Here is a 19,780-nt window from a genome sequence, read left to right as displayed (position 1 = left end):
ACATCCACCACTTCTTCAGGACATTCATTCCACACCGAACCACCCTCTGTGTAAAACATTTGTCCCTCGTGTCTTTTTTAAATCTCTGTCCTGTCACCTTAAAACAATGCCCCCATTCTTAAAATCCCCTATCTAAGGGTTAATAGTAGGTGCTTTTCCCCTATCCATACTCATGATTTTATAAACCTCGAAAAGGCCCCCTCTCAACCTCCTATGCTCCAGTGAAAAACATCTCGGCCTGTCTAACATTATTCCCTAAGTCAAACCTTCGATAGCTGGCAACATCCTTGTAATCTCTTCCGAGATTCCCTAGTGATTATAATTTCATTAACTTTCTCTTTTCCTAATACTTTGTGATTTCCAGCTTTTCTTGGAAGAGGTTTGTACACTCTATCGTGAGGAAGGAGTCAAATATTGTTCACTTTCTCTTACATTTCCTTATTTCCTACTATTAACTTCCCATTCTCATTCCAGAGAACCAATTTTCGCTTTATTTAATCTTTTCTTTTGTAAATACCTGTAGAAAGTCTTGCCGTTCATTTCTATATTCCTAGCTATCTTCCTCTCCTATTCTGTTTTATTTGAACTGATTAACCTTTTATTTATTCTCTACTGTTCTTCCTATTTGACCCTACCACAAAAGCTTGCAGTTATATGGTTTTTCCTTCAGTTTAATATTTTCTCTAACATTGTAGTTAACTGTGGATGGTTGGTCCTTCCTTCAGAACTTTTCTTATAGGAATATACTTATTCTGAAATATCCGTTTGAACATCTGCAACTGCGTCTCTCTTGATCTATCCTCGAGCATAGTATGCCAGTTTGCTTCAGCTAGCTTGGCTTTATGTTGATATAGTTACTCTTATTTAACTTTAAAGTACAAGCCTTAGCAAATCTCTTTCCTTTAAACTGGGTGTAAAATTCAACCATAATGTCATTGTTGACAGCTGGAACTGCCTTTATCCTAAGGTCATTAATTCATCTCATCTTATTATATGTCTAATACAACCTTCTGTCTGGTTGGTTCCAGAACATGCTGCTTTACCAAACCATTTGAACTCATCTCACAGGCTACTATCTTCAATCTGATTTTTCTAGCTTTTATGAAATTAGTGTCATGGACAATTATTGCCATTCCATTATCACAAACACCCAGATATTTCTCCTCATATATGTTTTGCATTGTGAAATAACTCCACAGGGGTTGGTCACCAAGTCACCCTTTATGTACATGTGGAAAGCTTGCTCTGAGTGAACAGAACCTCTGACACTCCTGTTTATATCTGTCAGCCAGAGCTCCCTGATTGGGGCTGTTAACCTGGTCCAATCAGGGAACTTATTCTATGAGGTCCTCATGGTTGATCTTGTTACAATCACTGCACATTGTGTTTACTGATGGAGGCCTATAGACAAGTCCCGTTAGTGACTTATTTATCCAACAATTCCACATTTTTATTCAAACTGATTCTACATCCTAATCTTCTGAACCAAATCATCTTTAACTTCCTATCTATTGCACAAAATGCCATCCTTTATTAACAGTGATACCCCCTCCACCTTTACCTAGTTTCCTAATCTTCTTGAATATCATATACCTTTCAATCTTCAGGATCCAATCCTTGTCCCACAACCACATCTCCTTGATGACTATCAAATCATTATTTGCATTAATCTTCTATGACAAGCCTGCCATCCCAGGGATCAGTCTGTTGAACTTCTGCTGCACCCCATCAATGTTAAGTATATCTTTCCTTAATATGGAGAGCAAAAATGTGCAAACTAGTCCAGATGTGGTCTCACGAAGCCCAGAACTGCAGTAAGATTTCTTTGCTCCTATGTATAAACTCTCTTGCAATGAAAGCCAATTTAGCATCCTTCCTAACTGCTTGCTACACCTACATGCTTATTTTCAGTGACCGATGCACAAGGACATTCTTTTGTGCATTGGCATTTCTCATCTATTACTGTTTCCTTTTCCTACTAATGCACATTATAGTAATATCGGTATCTTTCAGGCATTTACCTCCTCACTTAAATTGATCTAATTTGCCACTTTAGATCTTCATCACCACTCACAACTCAACCTAGTTTTGTGTTGTAACCGGATGGAATGTTAAGACAAAATACTGAATCGATTTAAACAACCTAGTATTAAAATGGGTAATTGATAAGGTCGGTATTGTGAAAGGGCTCGATAAATGAGATTGAAATGTTCCCTGTCTCCTAAGAAAATGCAATTACTGTAGCACTGTCATAATAATTTGGATGTGGAGTTATAATTCCCATTATAACAAATTGTGACATTGAAGTTAATACGTCTGGTATTGGTGAAAAACTGATCATGACAGCTGCCAGATTATCATGAAACCCAACTGGTGTATCAATATCCTGAGGGAACAGAATCTATTCTGTATACCCTGTCACACATTCATTATTTAATCTTAATACCCTCTGAAATAGTTGAGTAAAACTGCACAGCTTTTTTAACAAAATCATATTCGCTGCAATAATGCCAACAATTTGTATGTTACATTATAGCACCATTAACAGGCTAAAATATCAAAGCAGATGTAAGCCTTACAGCCCATCGAATCTGCTCAGCCATTCAATGAGATCATGGCTAATCTGATCATCTTCAACTCCATTTTCCTGCCTTTTTCTCATAACCCATGATACCCTTACTCATTAAAAACTGTCTCATCCTTGAATATGCTGAATGACCGAGCCTCAGCAGCCCTCTGCAGTAAAGAATTTCACAGATTCACTATCATCTGAAAGAAGAAATTCCTCCTCAACTCCATCTAAATGTGCAACCCCTTTTTCTGAGGTTATGCCCTCTGGTCCTAGATGTTTCCATAAGGGGCAACAACCTTTCCATATCTACCCTAACAGGTCTCCTAAGCATCTTGTATTTTCAATAAGGTCACTTTTCAATCTCCTATATTCAAATGAGCATTGGGCCCATTCTACTCAACATCTCCCCATAAGGTAGTCCCTCCATAACTGATATCAGCCTGGCCTACCTCCTTTGCCAGTATACTCCCCTGAGATAAAGGGTCCAAAACTGTTCACAGTATTCCATCTGTGGTTTGTCTTGTGCCTTGTACAGTTTTAGCAAAATCTCCCAACTTTTATATTCTATTCCCTTTGAAATAAATGTCAACATTCCATTTGCCTTCTCTGTTACCCACTGAATGCTAGGTTTTTGTGATTCATGGATGAAGATTCTCAGTCCCTCTTTTCTTCTGCTTTCTGTTGTCCTTTCTCTATTTAGAAAATGTCTAGCACTTCCATTCATCCTGCCAAAATGCAAAGCCTCACATTTCCTCACATTATATTCCATCTGCCAAGTTTATGCCCACTCACTTTATCTTATTTAACGCTCTGCAGATTGTTTGTGTCATCCTCACCACTGGGCTTCCTACGTGTTCTCATGTAATCTGCAAACTTGGCTTTATTACAATCACTTTCCTTGTCCAAATTATGAATGTGAAGAATTGTGGCCGGAACACTGATTCCTGTGGCACACCACTAGTTACAGGTTGCAATCTTGAAAATTCCCAAGTCTCTATCTTCTATTGGTAAACCAATCTTATGTCTTTGCTAATATACTGCTCCCAACACAATGGACTCTTGTCAAACTAAGTAACCTAATGTGTGGTACCTATCAAAAGCATTCTGAAAATCCAAATATATTACACCCACTGCTTTCCCTTTATCTGGCTTGTTACTACCTCAAAGAATTCTCAAATTTGACAATAGATTCTTAACATGTTTCCAAAAACAGACATTAAGCTAACTGGCCGAGAGTTATTTGTTTTTGTCTCCTTCCTTTTTAAATAAAGGTGTTACATTGACCTTTTACATTGACACGCATGGTTAGTAAGTTTGCAGATTGGTGGTGCAGTGGACAGTAAAGAAGGTTATCTAAAATTACAAAGAGATTTTGATCAATTAGGTCAATGGACTGAAGAGTAGAAAATGGAGTTTAATTTGGATAAATGAGAGGTATTGCATTTTGATAAAACAAGCAAAGGCAAAACTTACACAATTAAAATTAGGGCCTTGGACAGCGTTGTAGGACAGAGAGACCTGGGGTTCAGGCACATAATTCTTTGAAGTTAGCATCACATATAGATAGGATGGTTAAGAACGTGTTTAGCATGTTTGCCTTTATTGCTCAGACTTTTGAGTGTACAAGTTTGGACATTATATTGAGGTTGTACAGGACATTGGAGAGTCCTCTTCTGGAGTACTGTATCCAGTTCTGGTCTCCCTCCAAAAGGAAGGATATTATTAAGTTGGACAGAGTTCAGAAGAGATTTACCAGGATGGTGCCAGGAATGGAAAATTTGAGTTATAAAGGGAGGCTGGATAGGCTGGGACTTTTTTCACTGGAGTCTGTTAAAGAGGTGGTGTTATAAAGGTTTATAAAATCAAGAGGAGTATAGATAAGATGAATGACTGGTGTCTTTTCCCTAGGGTGGGAGATTTCTAGACAAGGGGGCATATTTTTAAGGTCAAAGGAGATTAAAGAAAGACATGAGAAGCGACTGTTTTACACAGAAAGTTATTCATGTGTAGAATGTACTTCCGGGGGAAGTGGAGGTTGCAGATACAGTTACAATGTTTAAAAGACACTTCGATACGTACATGAATAAGAAATGTTCAGAGGGATATGGGCCAAGTTCTAGGAGATGGGACTTGTTTAGTTTGGGATTATGGTTGGCATGGACTGGTTGAACAAATGGGTCTATTTCCGTGCTGTATGACTTTATAACCCACTTTGCCATTCGTCATGACCATGGCTGAATCCTGGCTTCCACTCCACCTTGCTGCCCACTCCCCATATTTCTTGATTTCCTAAGAAACCAAAAATCTGTCTATTCCAGCCTTAAATATATTCAAAAGAAAGCATTCATAATTCCCTGAGGTAGGCATATCCAAAGATTTGCAATTTTCCTTGCATGAAAGGTTTGTGATTTTAAACTAGTGTAATATGAATGTAAATGAATATGAATATATTCCTAAGAAGGGCTCATGCCCGAAACGTCAATTCTCCTGTTCCTTGGATGCTGCCTGACCTGCTGCGCTTTTCCAGCAACACATTTTCAGCTCTAATATGAATGTTGGTCTATTTTTTGAAGGGATTTAACAATTAATTAGGTCAGTCTTTCTTGAACTATGACTTTAAACTAGAGTGTGCCTCCTGGAGTGTAAATGGAAATTTGTTTGCACTGAGAGGTTTATGAATGGCAAGAGAAATCTTAATTGAGCAGAAGCTAGGTAAAACAAGTTTTTTGTTTAATTTACTGTAAAGGTTTTTGAAAAATAGTTTGAAAGAGTACTACAGGCCAGCCAGCAGAGTCTCCCCTTTTAAAGAAAATGCAGAGCCGTTAGCAAAAACAGTGGGCGGCACGGTGGCACAGTGGTTAGCACTGCTGCCTCACAGCGCCGGAGACCCGGGTTCAATTCCCGACTCAGGCGACTGACTGTGTGGAGTTTGCACGTTCTCCCCGTGTCTGTGTGGGTTTCCTCTGGGTGCTCCGGTTTCCTCCCACAATCCAAAGATGTGCGGGCCAGGTGAATTGGCCATGCTAAATTGCCCGTAGTGTTAGGTAAAAGGGGTAAAATGTAGGAGTATGGGTGGGTTGCGCTTCAGCGGGTCGGTGTGGACTTGTTGGGCCGAAGGGCCTGTTTCCACACTGTAAGTAATCTAATCTAATCAAAAAAAGTTCCCTCAGTGAATGGATATAGTTTTTGCAGCTTCCAGGACAGAACTCAGTGGCATGGTGGCTCAGTGGTTAATACTGCTACCTCACAGTGCAAGGGACCCAGGTTCAATTCCACCCTCAGTCATTGGTCTATGTGGAGTTTGCATGTTCTCCCCGTGTCTGTGTGGGCTTCCTCACACTGTCCAGGCTAGGTGGGTTAGCCATGGGCAATGCAGGGTTACAGGGATGGGCTGCTCTTCTGAGGGTTGGTGTAGACTGAATGGCCTGCTTCCACATTATAGGGAGTATGTGTAAATATTTCTATTACCTTTCTTCAGCCGGAGAGTGGTCGGCCTGTGGAATTCATTGCCACAGAGCACAGTGGAGGCCTGGTCGTTAAATGTCTTCAAGGCAGAGATTGATAAATTCTTAATCTTGCAAGGAATTAAAGGATATGGGGAGAGTGAGAGTAAGTGGCGTTGAAATGCCCATCAGCCATGATTAAATGGCGGAGTGGACTCGATGGGCCGAATGGCCTTACTTCCACTCTTTTATTATGGTCTTAACTCAGCAGATTAATAAAAAAAGTTGAGGAAGCGTAAGCTCTATGTTGCATGAGTGGTCGAGAGAAAATGCCTATGCTCACAGGACAGGAACTGAGAAGAAACAATTATGTCAAACCTGCTCCTTTGATAGGAAAGGAAAATTTCTCTACTTTTTGAGTAACTAATATGATGTTCGTTGGGACCACTTGGGACTTTATTTTGACAAGTGATTTGAAATCTTTCAAATTGTTTTATATAAACAGCTTAAGCTTATTTTATTTTTATTTATTTCATGTAGTGAAGTTTGTCTTGTTGTTAAAACTCTTGAGTGTTTATGCTTTGGCCACTTTAAACTAAAACAAAACAAACTGTGTCCTACCTGGTCAGATTCCATTCTGGGTTCTCATTTCAAAACTGAAAGAACTGCAGCTGCTGTAAATTAGAAACAGAAATTGCTGGAACAGCTCAGCAGTGTGGCAGCATGTGTGAAGAAAAATCAGAGTTAACGTTTCAGGTCCAGTGACCCTTCCTCAGAGCTCATTTGTTTTGTATTTGGGATCTGATTCATTCAATAGTAACATCACCAATAGTAACAATAGTAAGATCACAACATTTTTCAGTGGTTTATCAAATCTCTAATGATTGGACCCATATCCATGGCTGAGCCTTTTATGGAAAAAAAAGTAGCCAAATTGAACTGAGCCATTAAACAATGCTATTTAACTTTTCAAACACAGTTATGCTTGGAGAGATGACTTGAGCTCTGTTGAAGTACTACACACATAAGAGCCCACGATGTTGGAGGTAAAATTCTTTTAGGAGATAACAGGCAGGATAAAGGGGACAATGTGGATGTAATCTATTTGGATTTTCAGAAGATATTAAGCTACTTAATAAAATAAGAGCCCCTGGTTTAGAAGTATGACAGCATGAATAGAACCAGCTAACTAGTAGAAGACAGAAAATTGAGATAAGGGCATATTTTCAGGATTTCAACCTGTAAATTGTGGAGTGCCACAGCGGTCGGTGCTGGGGCAACTGTAATTTACAGTAGATATTTATAACTTAGATGAGAAAAGTAAATGCACTACAGCCAACTTTGTGGATATCACAAAACTAGGTGGAAAGGCAAGTGGTGAGAATGACACAAAAATACTGGAAGGGCGTATAGACAGATTAAGCAAGTAGGGATAAAACTTGATAGATGGAATATAGCATGTGAAATTAGAAATTATGCTTTTGACAGGGAGAATACAGGAGCTGAATGTTATTTGAATGAATAATAACTGCAGCATGGAGAGATTTTGGGGTTCTTGTCCATGAATCACAAAAAGCTAGCATCCATATCCAGTGGATGATAAGGAAGGCAGGTAGGATGGAGCCTTCCAAGGAAGATCTTGCTGAAACCATACAAGTCACTAGTTGGATCATACCAAGAACTTGGTGGAGAGTTTTGACCCCCTTATCAAAAGAAAGATATGCTGACTTTGGAGATAGTCCAGAGAGGGTTCACTAGACTGATGTAAGGTTTGGAGGGACTACCTAATGAAGAGAGCTTGTGTAGATTGAGCCTGTACTTGTTGGATTATAGAAAATGAGAGGGAACTTTATTGAAACTTCCATTTCTTAGAGAACTTGACATGGTAGTTGCTGAGAGGTTATTTCCCTGTTGGGAGAGTCTAGAATCAGCTTCCCCGCCTGGGAACCCTCCAACCACAAGGGATGAACTCGGATTTCTCCAGTTTCCTCATTTCCCCTCCCCCCCACCTTGTCTCAGTCGGTTCCCTCAACTCAGCACCGCCCTCCCAACCTGCAATCTTCTTCCTAACCTCTCCGCCCCCACCCCACTCCGGCCTATCACCCTCACCTTAACCTCCTTCCACCTATCACATCTCCATCGCCCCTCCCCCAAGTCCCTCCTCCCTACCTTTTATCTTAGCATGCCTGGCACCCTCTCCTCATTCCTGATGAAGGGCTTATGCCCGAAACGTCGAATTTCCTATTCCTTGGATGCTGCCTAACCTGCTGTGCTTTAACCAGCAACACATTTTCAACTGTGATCTCCAGCATCTGCAGACCTCATTTTTTACCTCTAGAATCAGAGAGCATAGTCTTGGAATGAGGAGTTGCCTAGTTAGAACAGAGTTGATGAGGAATTTCTTCTCTCAGAAGGCAGTGAACCTATGGAATTCTTTATCGCAGAAGGCTATAGAGGCTGGGTCAGTAATTATCTTCAAGGCTGAGAGATGTCTTCAACAATAAGGTAATCCTAAGGTATGGGGATAGTGGATGAAAGTGAGAAAAAAGTTATATGAATATGCTGAAACAGCAGGGATGTGGAGCTAACTATATTGATCTTCAAAAACATGGCACTGACTTGATGAGCACAATGGACTCCTTGCACTATTCTATGATTCTAAGCTAATTGAGAATATGTTTCTTCATAAAGCATAATGACAGTAGGTTACATTTGAAATAATTTTTTTCAAAAATAATTATAAACCTATTACTCATTTATTTTTCATTAGCATAATTTCTAATCGAACTGTTGAGAAATGTTGTGGCACATCTAACCCAAACGTAAATATCTAGCCACAAAGGAAATTGCTTGATAATTGATGCATTCTGTGAAAAGTTTGAGGTGAAGCCAGGAAATGGTGCAAAAGTTTACATGCAATCTTTTATTGGAAGTGACTATTTTTAGACTTTGCTGGAGTGAAGCAGCTTGGAAATGGTTGAAGTGATCACACATTGCCTCTGTACCAAAGTATTACCTGAACTGCCATTATTAGATTGATCTAAATGCAAAACAAAAATAATTCATTTAAAAGATTTTTCTCAGTGTTCAAAGTGGATTAAACAAACAAGAGAGTGAAAAAACAGGGATCCATGCATCAATAGTTTCATTTTCTGTAGCTACTGTTCATATTGTTGGGCTCCTTGTTTTAACTCTGCACTTTTCTTCCTTTTCAATTTTTGTTTGCAGGACATCACCTCATCGCTGGATGACCGGAACAAAGGAGCGAATGTTAATTAAAGTTACAGACCGGGAACCAAGTTATTTATTGCATCAGGGTAATGGGAATGCTGAGAACCAGCCAGGAACACGGTCACGCCGGCCTTCAGGTCATCAGCTGTCGCACGCTCACAGCTTCGCCTCAGATAGTGACAACCAGGTCTTCTTTACAGAGCGCAAATCATCTCCTTACCTGAAAAGGGCAGAGCACATTGGTGGCTGTTCCCCAGTACTGGCAAGAGGGGAGCCTTATCATTCCCCAATCCATTACCAACACAGAAAATATTCCTTTGAATCCCAGCCTTCATCTCCTCGCTATGGCTATGAGCCGCCTCTTTATGAGGAGCCTCCTGTTGAATACCAGGCACCTATTTATGATGAGCCACCCATGGAAGTGCAGTGTGAGGGAATGAGCCTCTACAAAGCAGGGTCACCACAGAAATCACCAGTCCGGAAGCCACATCCAATGCTTCACTCACCCAAACAGGGCCAGAACTCTCCTTATCAGCATCTAGTATTAACAAAGCAAAAATGTCCAGAGAAATCAATGAGCTTAGAATACAGTCCAGTGGGCAAAGAACTAGTGAAGCAGCTGGTATATGTAGAGCAGTCTGGCTCCAGCCCAAAGTTCAAAACAAGTACAAAACATCGATATTCACCTAGTGCTACATCCACTATTTCTTACTCATTACAGCACAGCCATTCGTTGGTTAGAGACTTTCAGTGTTCTGATTCAAGATCTGCCGATTACAATGGCCTGGAAGGATCTGAAGCCAGGTATAGTCAGCAAGGCAGTCAGTTGATTCATGAGGACTCCATGTCATGGTCCAGCCAGCATGACTCGTTATCTTCAATAGGCTACTCCCCAAGCACAAGGAAAAGGAAAAGCAGGAAGCCCTCACTGACCCAAGAGACTTGTGGTGTGGTAGGGGAAAGCTGTGGAGAAATTAGTCCTGTCCCAGAGCGGCTGCTGGCTGAAGAGAGGCACTCGCCCCTTGACAAGACTCAGGTGAGCCAGAGTGACAACAAGACCGTTGAGGCAGAGATGCTGCGGGGATACTCGGATGTACACACAACCCAGGCAAGGCTGGCGCGGGAGGCACAGCAGCTCCATCACATCAAACAGCGCAGCAGCTGGGATTCCCAGAAAGAAGTGTCTGGCTATGAGAGTGATGGGGCCCTTCCTTTACCTATGCCAGGGCCTGTCGTTCGGGCTTTCAGTGAAGATGAAGCTCTGGCTCAGCAGGAGGGCAAACACTGGAAAAGGAACACATTTGAAAAGCTGGGCTTCCCTCAAGTGCTACTGGAAAAGAGTGTTTCTGTCCAAACTAACTTAGCTTCACCGGAACCTTACTTACACCCATCACAGGTAGGTCTTCAATGCAACCAGATCAATGTTAACATGAGAGAGTAACTGTAAAGGTTAGCCAAAAAAAAGGTCATATTAGGTACCTTCCATATTCACCAAGTGTAGGATGTTGGGATGACACGTTTATGCTCAGTGTTACTATTTGTGCAGGTCTGGTGCAAAACAAGATTAAAGCAGATTAAAACTCTCTGTATTCCACAAAGGAAGAACAGCCATACTCCCTGAATGTGACATGCTCTTTGCTTGCACGAGCTATTCTTGTAACAACTTTGACATTTTCTGATCATGAGCAGGAATATTTTTCTCATTGAACTAAAACTAAAAGTCAGAGTTCATGGAATAAAAAGGACAGTAACACCATGGAGACCGACTTGACTGAGTGATGAGAAACAGAGTCATAGTGTGAATGGATGTTTGTTTTGAGCTGCCATAGATTTTTCAGCATTTCCTGATACAGACTAATGACCAAGTTCTGGGTCTTCGGGTACAATTTCAAAATTTGTGATAGATTCAAAACTTGGAAGCATTCTAATCTGTGAGGAGGGTAATTTAGAGATTCAAAAGAAGATTCCAAAGACTTTGACAAGGAAAAAGGGATCCTCATTTCTTTCCTTAATGAGTGACCCCTTATTTTTGAACAGTGACCCAAGTTCTAGATTGGCCTAGAAGAGGAAACATTCTCTCCACATCCACCCAGGATCTCATATGTTTCAATCAAGTTCTCTTTATTCTTCAAAGTTCCAGTCAGTACAAACCGAACCTGCCTAATCTTTCCTCAGGTAAACCCTCTCATTCCAGATATTAATCTGGCAAACCTTCTCTGAACTGCTTCCAATATGGCACGGTGGCTCAGTGGTTAGCACTGCTGCCTCACAGCACCAGCAAACTGGGTTTGATTCCACCCTGGAGTGACTGTCTGTGTGGAGTTTTCACATTCTCCCCTGTGTGGGGATGCTCCAGTTCCCTCCCACAGTCCAAAGACAAGCAGGTTAGGTGGATTGACCCTGCTAAATTGTCCATAGTGTCCAGAGATGTGCAGAGTAGATGGGTTAGCCATGGGAAATGCAGCATTACAGGGATAAGGTAGGGGGATGGGTCTGAATGGACTACTGAGGGTTGGGGGTGTGGATTCAATGGGCTGAACGGCTTGCTTCCAGACTGTAGGGAATCTATGGTCCAATATATTTACATGGTTCTTTAAATAAACAGACCAGTAGTGTTCATATTACTCCAGAAAGGATCTCATCAGAGCTCCGTATAAGTGAAGCATAATCTCCCAGCTTTTGTATTTGATTCTCCCTGCAATAAACATTTACATTGTACTAGCTTTCCTAATTACTTATGTACTTGCATACCAACCTTTGCAATCCGTGCAGTAGAGCATCCAGATCCCCCTGCATTTGGAGCTCTACATCTCTCTCCATTTACATAATATGCTTCAGTTATGATCCCAGCTGATGTTATTGCTGGATGAGTCAGATCCCTGACTGAAATCTGGCTTGATAGATCATATTTAGTTTTTGTTTAAAGAGATGGTCTGTCACTGAGGCATAAGCACGATTTGTTTTAACAATTGTTTAAAAAAAGATTATTTTGCAAATAAGATAACATAGAAATAAACCAAGCTCATTGTAAAGAAATACACAAATTGAAATATTTTGAACACAGTAAAAGTGCAATGTTCCAACAGCAAACGTTTCCAGTTTTCTTCGACATGGTTATGAAGAAACGTTATTGGATTTGAAGCATTAACTTTGGTTTCCCTTTCTTGAATACGTGCTGACGTTGTCTAATCCTGTTGCTGTTTTTCAAGAGCTCTGCTATTAAATCTTTTATATGGGCTATCTTTTCATGGACTGTGGATCTTTTACCAATGTTCCTTCTCCCTGATTATAATACTGTCCTTTATATTCCATGAGCTTTAATTTTGTTGCCTAGCCTGTTATGAGGCCTTATTATATGTCTTTTAAAAACACGTGCACTACATCAAATGCATTATGCTCATCCACCCTTTATCACCTCATCAAAAGTATTAATCCAGTTAGTAAAAAATAACTTGCCTTAATATATCTATGCTGTTTTTCCTTAATCCACGTTTGTCCAAGTGATTCTTAAATTTTGTCCAAAACTTCTATTTCTAAGAACTTCACTGCCTGAGTTCTAGATGATTGGCTTGTCTTTGTTGGGTTTTCCCTCATTCCCTTTTCTGAACAAGGATGTAACAGTCGGAATTCTCCAGTTCTCTGGCACCATTCCTCCATATAAAGGAAGATTGGATATGGCCAGATCCTTCGCTATTTTCACCCTTACTTTCCTCGTTATCCTCAGAGGCATCTCCTCCTGGTAACTTAGCAACTTGAAATATGGTCTATGTTTTAGCCTGTCCAGCATCTCAATTTCCACTGTGACTTGGGCTGTGTATTCCTTTTGGTAAAGAAACATCTACAAATCTCTCATTTAGTAGGTCAGCCATTCCTACTGCTTAGCGTGTAAATCCCCCATTGGCTGTGCCCCTGCTTTTACCACCCTTTTACCTGTTAGTAGACCTTTAATGCTAGCTATCTGTCTTTTCTCATGCTCCCTTTGTTTCTCTTCTTTATTTTTCCACTTGCTTTTTGAACTTTCTATCTTTGACCTGGCTCTCAATTATGTTATACACTTGCTATATGTCTCACGTTTTCTGCTTCATCTAACTCACTGTTTGTTTTTTAATTCTCTAGATTTCTTCGCCTTGCCATTTCTCCTCATTGGAATGTACCTCAACTGTACCCAAACTATCTCCTCTTATTTAATGACAGTTATTGTGCCAATCTTTGGTTTACCTGGGCCAGATTTGTTTTCACCCAAATTTCCCAGATTAAATATTTTTATTTTGGACTAATTTCTATCTAATTTAAACTCTGTTTTTATTTTTCTGTTCATTTCTATGCTAGGTAACTTGTTGTTATTGTGTACATGGTTAAAAATCACACAACACCAGTTGTGCAGGTTTATTTGGAAGGACAAGCTTTCAGAGCACTGTTCCTTCATCAGGACCAAATAAACCTGTTGGATATAACCTGGCATTGTGTGATTTTTAACTTTGTACACGGTAACAACAAGTTTGCCCCAGTCCAACACCACACTTCCACATCATTGTTATCTTGAGCATTGGTTTACTTTTGCAGTACATGTGAAACTTAGTGTGTTTCTGTACTGCACAGACCATGAAGGTCTCAGAAACAAAACAGAGCAGAGAGAGAAACACAGCAGAGAGAGAAACACAGCAGATCTGGCAGTATCTGACCCTTCTGGTTCCTCCAGCACTCTGTTTTTGATTCAGATTTTAAGCGTCCAAGTCCTTTGTGTTTATTTTAAGGTCTGAGGTATGTCATGAGTTAGCTGACCTGGGCTAGAATGTCAGAGCAGTGAATGCTATATTTGCGCAATAATTTCCTCAAGCTCATGAGGAGGAAATTTCAGAAACAATTCCTCTACAACAACTCCAGATGAGAAAAAAACCTTGTGTGTGGATGAGGGTGCCGAATGAGAATGAGATAAAATTCCATATTGTTGGCCCTCACTGTCTGTCCAGACTAATATGTGAAGTACGACAGAAGTAATGGAACTTTGCTGCCATCTATAATGCTGTACATAAACTCCCAGGAGAGTAGGGCAATAAACTTGTACAGTAACAATGAAGCATAAAGTAGGGAATAAATTAGTTGGCAACATTGGATGTGGAGAGCAAGAGAATTAATTAAGGAAAGAGAGAAAATTAAAGGTGTATTTTTCTCTCCAGTTTTCTTCTTTCTGGTTTTTGTTTGCTTATTCCTCAATAGATTCTTGCTGTTCTTCCTTGGATCTTTCAAACCTTTAACCTAAAGTTAAGTAAGCACTGGAACATTAATAACAATGGAGACCTTACAACATACTAAAAATAGAGACTCCTTTTTATTCCTAACCAAATTATATATCAGGTTTAACAAAAAAAAATTTATTAACCCTAATGCAAGGAGAACTTCAAGCTGAGAAACTGTTCAGAAATTGTCAACTGTTTTAATTAGTATTGGACTTCATAAGCAGGCATACTTTATTCACATTGAGTTTGGAAAGCAGGTAAGCATCTGCATTCTCCAGTTGTTGCCTGTGATTGATTGTGTGTATAATCATTATGCTTGCACTTGTGAGCATGTAGCTCTGCTGTGCTGAATATTAAACATCAGCAAAGTGTAGTTCCACATTGAATTTCCCTGATAATTCATGGTGGAATCTGTATTGATGGAGCTTTTCCTATAGTCAGCAGCCCATTAGGCACTAAACAACAAATAAACCTTCTGCAAATTTGCTATTACTTTGTCACCGACTTAGCATTTAACTTCATTTCAGGCTGAGATCAGTACCTTTTCTATTTTATAAGACTGGCTAATTTTACATACACACTTAGATTATCAACGTGTTTCTGCAATCTCAAGCAACTTAAATCAAAATATATATGTGACAGCAAACATGATAATTGCTCAACTAACTACTTGATTATATCTTGAAGTTTAGAATAATTAACCCTGCTGATCCTGGTGGTTGTTTCATCTTGTGAATGGAATAAGTTAATAATTAACTGTGCACTGACAGCGGTAATCAAATCACGCTTATTGTGTTGGTAACTCCCTCTTGCGCTTTATAAATCAATTTCCAAGTTCTGAGATTTAATGGGCTTTTTCACTATTATTTGTAACATCAATTTGAAGCTATTTCAACAACTTTTGTATTTATCGTGTCTTTAATGTAATGAAACATTCCAATGTTTTCATAGGAGCATTTTAAAACAAGGTACAATATTGGGCCACAGAAAGAGGAATTAAAACAGGTGACAAAGAGCTTAGTCAGAGGTAGGTGTTAAAGTGTGTCTGAAAGGAGAATAGTGAGATAGAGTGGCAGAGAAATAGCATACTCCAGACATTTAGGATTGAGGCAGTGGAGATTTGACCACCAATGGTGGAGCAATAAAATCAGAGGGATGCTCAAGAGAATCATAGAATCCCTACAGTACAGAAAGAGACTTTTTGGCCCGTCAAGTCCGAACAGCATCCCACCAAGACCCAGTCCACATAACCCTGCATTTCCTTTGGCTAATCCACTTAGCCTGCACATCCCTGGACACTATGGGCAATTTAGCATGGCCAGTCCACCATTCATCTTTGAACTGTGGGAGAAAACCAGAGCACCCAGAGGCAACCCATGCAGACACAGCAGGAGTGTGCAAACTCCCCATAGACAATCACTCAAGGTTGGAAAAGAACTTTGTTCACCTCAGTTAGATATCCCCTCAGCCTGCCCTAGGGAAAATAACTCCAGCCTATTTAGTCTCTCTTTGTAGCTGATTTTCGCATTCTAGGCAACATCCTGGTGAATCTCTTCTGCACCCTCTCCAGTGCAGTTACATCCTTTACACAGTGTGATGACCAGATCCCACAGCAATCATGGCCTGCCTAAAATTATATACAGCTCCATCATGATCTCCCTGCTTTTATCTTCAAAGCCTTGTCTAATGAAAGTCATATGCCTTCTTAACCATATTATTTACTTGTCCTGCTACCTTCAAGGATCTATGGACATGCACATCAAGCTCCCTCTGATTCATTGTACTTCCTAGACTCCTACCCCTCGAGATGTACTCCCTTAGAACATAGAACATTACAGCGTATACAGGCCCCTTGGCCCTCGATGTTGCACCGACCTGTCATACCAATCTGAAGCCCATCTAACCCACACTATTCCATGTACGTCCATATGCTTGTCCAATGACGACTTAAATGTACTTAAAGTTGGCGAATCTACTACTGTTGCAGGCAAAGCATTCCACACCCTTACAACTTTCTGAGTAAAGAAACTACCTCTGACATCTGTCCTATATCTGTCACTCCTCAATTTAAAGCTATGCCCCCTCATACTCGCCGTCATCATACTTGGAAAAAGGCTCTCCCTGTCCACCCTACCTAACCCTCTGATTATTTTATATGTCTCTATTAAGTCGCCTCTCAACCTTCTTCTCTCCAACGGAAACAGCCTCAAGTCCCTCAGCCTTTCCTCATACGACCTTCCCTCCATACCAGGCAACATCCTAGTAAATCTCCTCTGCACCCTTTCCAAAGCTTCCACATCCTTCTTATAATGCGGTGACCAGAACTGTACACAATACTCCAAGTGTGGCCATACCAGAGCTTTGTACAGCTGCAGCATAACCTCCTGGTTCCGGAACGCAATCCCTCTATTAATAAAGGCCAAAACACTGTATGCCTCATTAACAACCCTGTCAACCTGGGTGGCAACTTTCAAGGATCTGTGTACATGGACACCGAGATCTCTCTGCTCATCTGCACTACCAAGAATCTTACCATGAGCCCAGGACTTTGCATTCCGGTTGCATGCCTTATTAGTCCTCCCAAAATGCAGCGCCCTGCACTTTTCAGGTTTAAATTCCATTTACCACTGTTCAGCCCATCTGATCAGCCCGACGATATAATCCTGAAGCCTAAGGCTTTTCTCCACATTATTTACTGCGCCGTCAATTTTTATTTCACCCATGGACTTATTGATCATACCTCCCACATTCATGTCCTAATCATTAATAAATGCAACAAACAACAAGTGACCCAGCACCACTTCCAAACCTTAGTTTGGCTATGGTTAGAGCCTTGCTGTGTCAGAGGATCTGGAGAGCATTCGGTGAAGATTTGCAAAGATGATACCAGAAAGACATGGGTGATCATAGTCAAATAGAACGATCGGGTTGGGCCTTTTCTGTTTTGATAAAAGAGTGAAGTAATGGAGATATTGAAAATTATGATAAGTTCTTATAGACTAGATGTAGGTTGTTCAATACATCATGTCTGTTCGAACGAAATCATTGCTGATCTGTTACATGCTTAACTCCACTTTCCAACCTTTTCCCCATAACCTTACAAATCTGTCTGTCTCAGCCTTGAATATACTTAATCCAGCCTCTCCCACACCCTGCCACACAGAATTCCACAGATTCACTTCCTTCTGAGAGAAGAAATTCCTTTTCATCTCTGTCTTAAATGAGCGATGTCTTACTCTGGAATTTTGTCCTCTTGCCACTGTTTCCTCTTGTGGGGAAAATCATAACTGGAGGCCCTCAATATGAGATTATCATCAAGAAATCCAATAATGATTAAATTCCCTATAGTGTGGAAACCAGGCCCTTCGGCCCAACAAGTCCTTTCTGACCCTCAGGAGAGTAACCCACCCAGACCCATTTCCCTCTGACTAATGCTACGGGCAATTTAGAATGGCCAATCCACCTGACCTGCACAGCTTTGGACTGTGGGAGGAAACTGGAGCACCCGAAGGAAACCCACACAGACACACGGAAAATGTGCAAACTCCACACAGACAGTCGCCCAAGGCTGGAATCGAACCTGGGTCCCTGGTGTTGTGAGGCTGCAGTGCTGTTCACTGAGCCACTGTGCCAACAGGAATTGACATGAACAGTACAGATACATTTAGACAAGTATTTAACGGCATGGATAAGAGATGGTTGCCGATTTAGATAAGGAAAGTGAGAAAAGGCTTGACAGAAGCGTAACTATCACTTTTTAAAAATCATTCATGAGATGTGGGTAACGTTGTCCAAGCCAGCATTTATTGTCCATCTGTAATTGCTCTTGAACCCCTGCTGGCCCAGTATCCTTACATCCTTAGTACTGTCAGGAAGTTCGAGACTTTGACCAAGCGATGCTGCTGGAGCAGCAATATAACTCAAACTCAGGAGATGGGTGGCTGCAGGGGTATCTGCAGGGAGTGGTGTCCCCATGTATCTGCCAGATTTGTTCAGCTGGAAGACCTACTTCTCTGCCATATATCCAACATAATCAATATTGCTTTTTGTTCTTGTCTTATCAACAAAGAGGAAAAATCCACCTTGCCCCTTCCTTCCATAAATCTGGAATAGAATATCCTTTATTGTACATGTACTCAAGTTCAGAAGTGCAATACAGTGAAAAGTTTTACAATATTGTCTGTTATGGTGCCATCTTCAGTATAAGGGCTGAGGTACAAATCTTAGATACAAAAAAGGAATAAAATGAAAAGTAGTTACATTACCTTACACTGTTTATACAGTGAGTTAGAAATAAGGCAGAGTTAAAGGATTGACATTGCCATCTGATAAAAGAAAATTGAACTGAACGTTACATTGCAGTATAGGGTGTAGGTTTGCTCGCTGAGCTGTAGGTTTGATATCCAGACGTTTCATTACCTGGCTAGGTAGCATCAGTGGTGACCTCCGAGTAGCTGTAGCTCAGTGCAGGGGCTTCCACACATGGTCTGATTGCCCGGACAAGACCCCAGACCAACAACTGTTCCCAATCTGCTCCAAACCAGCACTCAGCTGCTCCACAGTACATTCTGGGATTGCCTCCTCCAAACTTGCTCGCTGCTCTGGGACTGTTTCCCCCTTGCCCTGCCCGCTGCTCTGGGACTGTTTCCCCCTCGCCCTGCCCACTGCTCTGGGACTGTTTCCCCCTCGCCCTGCCCACTGCTCTGGGACTGTTACCCCCTCGCCCCGCCCACTGCTCTGGGACTGTTTCCCCCTCGCCCTGCCCACTGCTCTGGGACTGTTTCCCCCTCGCCCCGCACACTGCTCTGGGACTGTATCCCCCTCACCCCGCACACTGCTCTGGGACTGTTTCCCCCTCACCCTGCCCACCGCTCTGGGACTGTTTCCCCCTCACCCTGCCCACTGCTCTGGGACTGTTACCCCCTCACCCTGCCCACTGCTCTGGGACTGTTTCCCCCTCGCCCCGCACACTGCTCTGGGACTGTTTCCCCCTCGCCCCGCACACTGCTCTGGGACTGTTTCCCCCTCGCCCTGTCCACTGCTCTGGGACTATTTTCCCCTTGCCTTGTCCATTGCTCCAGGACTGTTTCCTCCTCGCCCTGTCCACTGCTCTGGGACTGTTTCCCCCTCGCCCTGTTCACTGCGCTGGGACTGTTTCCCCCTCGCCCCGCACACTGCTCTGGGACTGTATCCCCCTCGCCCCGCACACTGCGCTGGGACTGTATCCCCCTCGCCCCGCACACTGCTCTGGGACTGTTTCCCCCTCGCCCTGCCCACTGCTCTGGGGCTGTTTCCCC

General features: G+C 41.6%; 1 protein-coding gene across 1 annotated transcript in view; it reads left to right on the top strand.

The window, feature by feature from the left end:
* The window catches only part of arhgap39 (Rho GTPase activating protein 39), a 379,768-nt gene that overhangs the window by 147,416 nt on the left and 212,572 nt on the right, over positions 1–19,780 (top strand). Inside the window, exon 3 of the mRNA XM_060825744.1 lies at positions 9,244–10,642. Coding sequence (XP_060681727.1) covers positions 9,244–10,642 — 1,399 coding nt within the window. The remainder of the gene's footprint in view (positions 1–9,243; positions 10,643–19,780) is intronic.

The sequence above is a fragment of the Hemiscyllium ocellatum genome, chromosome 5 (genome assembly GCF_020745735.1).
Source record: "Hemiscyllium ocellatum isolate sHemOce1 chromosome 5, sHemOce1.pat.X.cur, whole genome shotgun sequence".
Taxonomy (NCBI): Eukaryota; Metazoa; Chordata; class Chondrichthyes; order Orectolobiformes; family Hemiscylliidae; genus Hemiscyllium; species Hemiscyllium ocellatum.
Note: the sequence above shows the minus strand (reverse complement) of the source record. Positions and strands in the feature narration are given on the sequence as shown.